Source organism: Neofelis nebulosa, chromosome 5 (assembly GCF_028018385.1).
Source record: "Neofelis nebulosa isolate mNeoNeb1 chromosome 5, mNeoNeb1.pri, whole genome shotgun sequence".
Classification (NCBI taxonomy): Eukaryota; Metazoa; Chordata; class Mammalia; order Carnivora; family Felidae; genus Neofelis; species Neofelis nebulosa.
In genome coordinates, this window is record NC_080786.1 from 30,038,863 (window position 1) to 30,044,862 (window position 6,000).

At 56.3% G+C, this 6,000-nt stretch overlaps 1 protein-coding gene across 1 annotated transcript in view; it reads right to left on the minus strand.

The window, feature by feature from the left end:
- RAB6B (RAB6B, member RAS oncogene family) overlaps positions 1-5,774 on the minus strand; it is a 61,973-nt gene extending 56,199 nt beyond the window's left edge. The window contains exon 1 of the mRNA XM_058729941.1: positions 5,587-5,774. Coding sequence (XP_058585924.1) covers positions 5,587-5,656 — 70 coding nt within the window. The 5' untranslated portion in view covers positions 5,657-5,774. The remainder of the gene's footprint in view (positions 1-5,586) is intronic.
- Positions 5,775-6,000: the final 226 nt, after the last annotated feature.

Sequence of the window (6,000 nt, forward strand, 5' to 3'; positions counted from 1 at the left end):
CTGCACATTCAATGGTTCATTCATTTAGCAACAGCGGAAGACACAGAGTGCAAAGGACAGAGAGACTTCACAGCCTGGATGGGACACAGATGGTACCACCCTCAGATGTGCCCCCAAGGAGTTTGCGAGGTCAAGGTAACACCTACCAAGTTAAATATTCATTGGCTGAGTTTATGGATGTTATAAGTAAAAAAGGACAATGAGATTATTTTGTTGTATTTTAGTGGGATTCATTATAATTTGGGGGCTGCAAATGATAATAGGATCACAAAAAAGACGGTACTATTACATCTGCATAGCCAGAACATAATCTAACGGTCTCATTTCTCTCTTCTGGTTAGTTCTCTTGTCTCTGACCCTTAGCATGGAGGGTGCCACGTTTGTCTTCTACCAAGTACAGGTTAATTCTCATCATGGTGTCTCATCTGATTTTCTCATCTCATGCACACCTTTTTAAACAAATAAAGCCAACATTCTGGGCCCACATCCAAGGTACCCCGCTATCATTCCAGACACTGAGGAAAGGAAGGAAAAAAGTGGGAGGACCAAAAACAAGACCCAGAAACTGAGGACCAGAGCAACTGGACTTATGCCCAATCTCGCAGTGAGCTCTGGCAGCATCCCATTTGGGCATATCCCTTCCTTCCCACCTCTGGTGGCCTTACTGCTTTCTCATATTTCTTTAGAGAAAGTGGTGAGGATGAGAGTCCCTTGAGAATTTCACCTTCTGTGAGATGTACTATGGGTTGGGCACAACCAAGGCTAAAGGCTTCAACCCAATGTGAAAGATTTTTAAGTGTTTCTGGTAAAAATCTCCTAGCTTGAGAAAGCAGCAGGTGTCAGGATGAAGAATCTTGCTTCAAACTGCCTTGACTCCCCTCACTTTTAATCTACTGATGGACCATCAGTAAATATCAAACAGTGAGGATAATCTCATCATTTTTAAATCCAGATATTTAATGAGCAAAAGTCTCCTGCAGATGGGGAGAAGGGGAAAGGAACTAAGATCTAGTCCTCTCAGGTGCTTAAATTCACGTTTGAGGGGCTTAAAATTCAGTTAGGGGTTTTGTTTCTTAAAAAGCTAATAAACATTTAAAAATCCAGAATAACTGAGACAACAGACAGGTCATGGGGCAACATGTGATAGTTTTTTTAAAAATGCTCAGAAAGAAACCAAAGCTACTCCATGGTGAGCGCCCAGGTGGGCTGGGCACAGCAGAGGGAGGGGATCTGGGAGGTGTTGGAAAGGAGACATCGGGATGGGCTTCAGATACAATCCCCAGGCCAACAAAGGGCGCCCTATGTGGTTATGGGTGGTGTGTGGTGGGAGGGCAGGGGTCAGGCTGAGCCAGGCCTTGGGAGGGGCAGGGGGAGCCCTCCAGGCAGTGGAGGGGCACTGAAGACTCCTTAATCCAGAGGAATGGGATGACAGTCGGGGATAGCCCCTCCTCAGCACTGGCAAGCCAGACACCCTCATCCTCTTGCTCCCCACCCCCACACACTTCTTCTCCACAGCAGGGAGAACAGACAAAGCTCCCTTGAGAGGGTGGGCCCCTTGCAAGACCTACTCCCTGTACTCAGCCCACCAAAGGAGCACCAGCCAGTTGCCTATAGAAGCATCTCCTCCTCTGAAGCCTTAGAAGCCATCTCTGACACCTGCCGACAAAGGTGGGTGGGACGCCGTGCTGTGTGCTTCCATAGCAGCTGTTCTCTTGTCTTCACTTGCACAGACCTTTACTGTAATTATATCCACAAACGTCTGAAGTCCCCAGTGAACCATAAGTTCCGGGAGGCAGGGATACACTCAAAGGCCTGACTAAATAAATAAATGGATGATGGAAGGAGGAAAGGAGAGAGTGATGGGTGGGGGTGGGGACAGGGATGAGTGAACAAATGACTAAATGGCCAAAGCTGTGTGCACAGTCACTGTGTTGTATACTCTGAGAATGCCATTCCCATCATGCTCACTGTGATGGCACCTCCAGAGCACAACTTCCAGGGAAAGGACAAGGAGAAGGCAGGTCAGAGAGAGAAGTTGTCCTGCTGGCCTCAGCCTGGGAACACAGACCCAACTTGTGGGGTCCCTCAATCTTCCTGCTTTGGCAGGAGGAGTCAAAGGGAAGGGAGATCAGAAGAGGCCAGAACACCCAACAGGCATATCCCACATCCCTAGTCCCCACCACACACCCAGATGCACTTGGTTTAGGAAGCCTAAACCCCCACAGAATACCGTCTGAACTTAGGAGGAAGGCATGTGTCCCCCAGGCCCCCTCTCTTTCCTAAGACACCTGCTCATGCCTCTCTTCTCTGGATGTCACCAAGAGTCGCAGTTGAGATTAGTGTGCCTCGCCCTCCACACCATCCCCTGCCACTGCCATCAGCACAAGGGCATGGCCAAAAGGCCCAGAGAGAGCCATCTGAACACCAGCAGCATTGCACAGCCTTCCTACTGCAAAGAATCTACTCATTCTAGATCCACAGCACCCTTTCCACAACCCCATGCCCTGCCAGATTGACACAGACAGCAAGCCTGTAGTCCATGGTCCAGGGGACAGCATCATTCTGCTGCCAGGAAGTGGGCTCTCTCCTGGGCTGAGGTGTTCTCTCTAGAGTGGTTCCTTAAGGTCTTCCCACTCAAACCAGGTCCTGGTATCTTTGAAGGCTTTATGCCCTCTTGGGATTATCTATTTCAGGGTGTTCTTCTCATCACTGGGCTCCAGGTTGGGTACTCCTTTTTGGAATCTAGCTGTCCTCATCTACTGGTCTAGGGAGATGCCACCACTATACCAGGCACAGGAAACAAGGGAAGGCCACATCCCTCCAGCCCTTTCCCCTGGCCTCTATCCAAGGGAGTCAGCTCATATAGGAAGACCCATGCATGCTCCTCTAGAAGGCTCTGTCAAGCTCAGCTGGCCCAAGTGTCCCAGGTATAGAAGGTGAGGGCCCTCCGAGGTCACATAGAGAGGGAGAGCCAGGGTGGCAGGAGGGCCAGACCTCAGGGGCTCCTTGCACTGCAGAGACTGCAGTGGCACAAAGGATCAACACACACAAAACTGTGTGCAGGCCAGACAGAAGCAACGGCTATGAAGGCAATCCCCCCCGCCATCCCATCAGGCTCAGGGATGCATATGATCCCCACCTAACTTGGGGGGTCCCAAAAGCCATGCAGAATACAAGGTACACAACCCACTAATGATTTACTCAGGGCTTCTCAGGGCCCTAGGGATCCCAGCCAGAAGGAACCAGAGTAGCCAATAGCCAAACTCACTGATGGCAGTCTTTTGTCTCTAATGACTGTGTTCCCAGGGCCCACAAACCCTGCCCCCAACCAAACAGCCCAGCATTCCTCCCAGGTCACCTAACCCAGCCACAAGTCTGGTCAGAGAATGGCAATCCTCACCTCAACTCTGGAAGGCTCCCCAATTCCTTGTTTCCCCAATTCAAGGTCATCTTGATTCCCAACATTTAATGATTGGGAACAGAAAATGTGGTTTCTAGCCCCAGAAGTGCTAGCAACACACCGATGGGGGCTCTCTCTCTCTCCAAGCCCTCCCCACCCCTGGGCTCAGAGTTCTAATCTACACATGCAAGGTGGGGGCTCTATCTCTAAGGCCCTAAACTCTCATTTCTGTGATTTAGGAACAAAGGGGGTTTGCAAGGCTCCTCAGGGACCTCAACCCATAAGAGATTCTGAGTGAGTCCAGAGTTTTCACTCAAACTCACAAGAGACAGTCTCATCAAAGCCCTGGTCCTTTACTGAAGCAAGTTCAGACTTGGGATAAACAAATGTTTCTTGAGAACCTACCAGGGTCCAGGCCCTTTGAAAGGCACAGGGGAAACACGGAGGAGGAAGAGAAGTGCCCTCAAGCAACCATTTCAGAGAGGCAGAAACTGAGGCTCAGAGAGGCCTCAAACTCTGCTCAAGGCAAACCACGTAGGAATTCAACTCCCAGGATGCCTGAACCCTTCAGAGTTCTCTCCCAGGGCTCCAGGCTAGGTAAGATAAGCACTGGGATGTGAAGACCCCTGAAATCCCTGCAAGCATGGGAAAAGTGAGCTCTGAAACTGGACTCTATTAAAATCAGAAACTCAGAGTCCAGGACACAGGACTGGCTGGCTCAGTTGATCTTGTTCTGAAATGCCCTGCTTGGCCCCAGGATGCACCCCCGTGTTAGGGTCTGACCATGTCTGACATCCTTCTCTCAACCATCCATCCCAGGTAATCAGCAGCAACACAGGAGACTGCCATGCGACCTTCACAACCCACATGTACACACACCACAGTAGCACTGTTTCCTGAGCCCACAAGGTCCTCCTAAGGTTGCCTGTGTCTCAGCTCCTTGTACAGACAGGCAGCAAACCAGGTGAACTGGACTGGTCTGCAAAACAAGAGCTGGGGGTGCTGTCCCCAGCAACCACGTTCTTCCTGAGGTGAGCTGGGCAAGGCCCAGCCTGCGCCTCTGCAGCCCCAGGGGAGAGGCCTCTGGAGAGGTGCACTGAGAACCACTCCTTCCTACAGGTGTCAGAGGGGTCCACACTCTTCACTCTGGTCGTCCCACCCTGGGGCCAACCCGGGTTTCAGAGATGCTCTCCCTGGGGAGGCTGCTGGGCGGCAGGGAAGCCGTTTGTCTCCTTCCCCCAACCCGCCCCCCACCCCGCCCCTGGCCGGCTGCCACGGTGACCTCCCCTCCCCCAAGACTGGCGGTGAGCTGGGAGGTGGGGGTGGGAAGCCTCCTCCGCCGACAACGCTCTCAGGAAGGGTGCTGGGAAGCCAGGCAGGGCGTGTCGCCTGGTCCTTTCTCTGCCCAGCGCCAGGCTTCGCCGCCTCTTGGTGCGCGGCGCCCTGTACCATCCCCCAAATCGGCCTCGCACCAGGGAACCCTAGCTGTCCTCGCCCAGACCCTGAGCCCGAGAGACACTAACGCACGCTGGCACAGGGCAGCGTCTAGAACCTTCCGTGCCCAGTCGGACGCAGGCCAGGGGAGGTAGGCGCCCGTTTCCCCTACAGCCTGCGCCCGCTCCTTCCACAGGAGACAGGTGTTGGCCTTCCCCAGCGGCCCTCTGCTCCAGGGCCCGGACGTGCCCGTCATTAAACATGGGTCCGGCAGGGTCCGCAGGAAGCCCTCCGACCAGACGCCGGCCCCGCCTCGTTCTCCGAAGAGGGGCGCCAATCCTCCCCCGGCCCCCGCGGGCACCCCTCCACCTGCGCGGTCGCCCGCAGCCGGTGCCGCAGTGCGAGCGAGCCGGCGAGCCCGGCGCTTTCACGCCCCGGCCGGCGCCGCCGAGCGAGCCGCCGCCCTCCGGCCCCCCGCCGCGCCGCACCGGCCCCGCAGCTCTCGCCCCGCACCCCACCTCCCACCCTCACTCCCACCTGGGGCCCAGCGCCCCCTCCATCCCTACCCCGGGCCCCTCCCCTGCCTGGCGCCGCCCGAGCCAGCCTCGACCCCCACATCCCCATCCCTCCCCTCCGCCCGGGGTTGGAGGGGCCTTTCCGAGCCGGCGCCGGGGCCCTAACGGGGCGGATGATTTGGCGGCAGGGGTCGCCTCGGCGCGGCGCCAAGCCAAGAGAATAAGCGGGGTACTTACCGCTCTGCTCCCCCAGGAACACCAACTTGAATTTTCTCAGTGGGTTCCCAAAATCTCCCCCTGCGGACATGGTGCTGGCAGCCGGGCCGTGCAGGAGGAGGAGGAGAAGCGAAGGAGCAGGGAGGGAGGAGGAGGGCGAGGGGAGGCGGCCGGCGGTGCGGGAGCCGGAGGGGGAAGGGCTGGCTGCGCGCGTCCCTGACTCCCCAGCTGCGTCCCGGCCCCGGCCTGCGGCTGCGTGTCCGGCGGCGGCGGCGGCGGAGGAGGAGGAGGAGGAGGAGGCTGGGGCTGGGCTGCTGCGGGCGGCGCTCGCTGCGGTGCGAGGGGCGCGCTCTGGACGCCCGAGGCGCGGCGCGGACAGAGAGGCGCGGGCGGAGCGGGGCGCAGGGACGGCGTGCGGGGCGGAGGAGCGCTCTC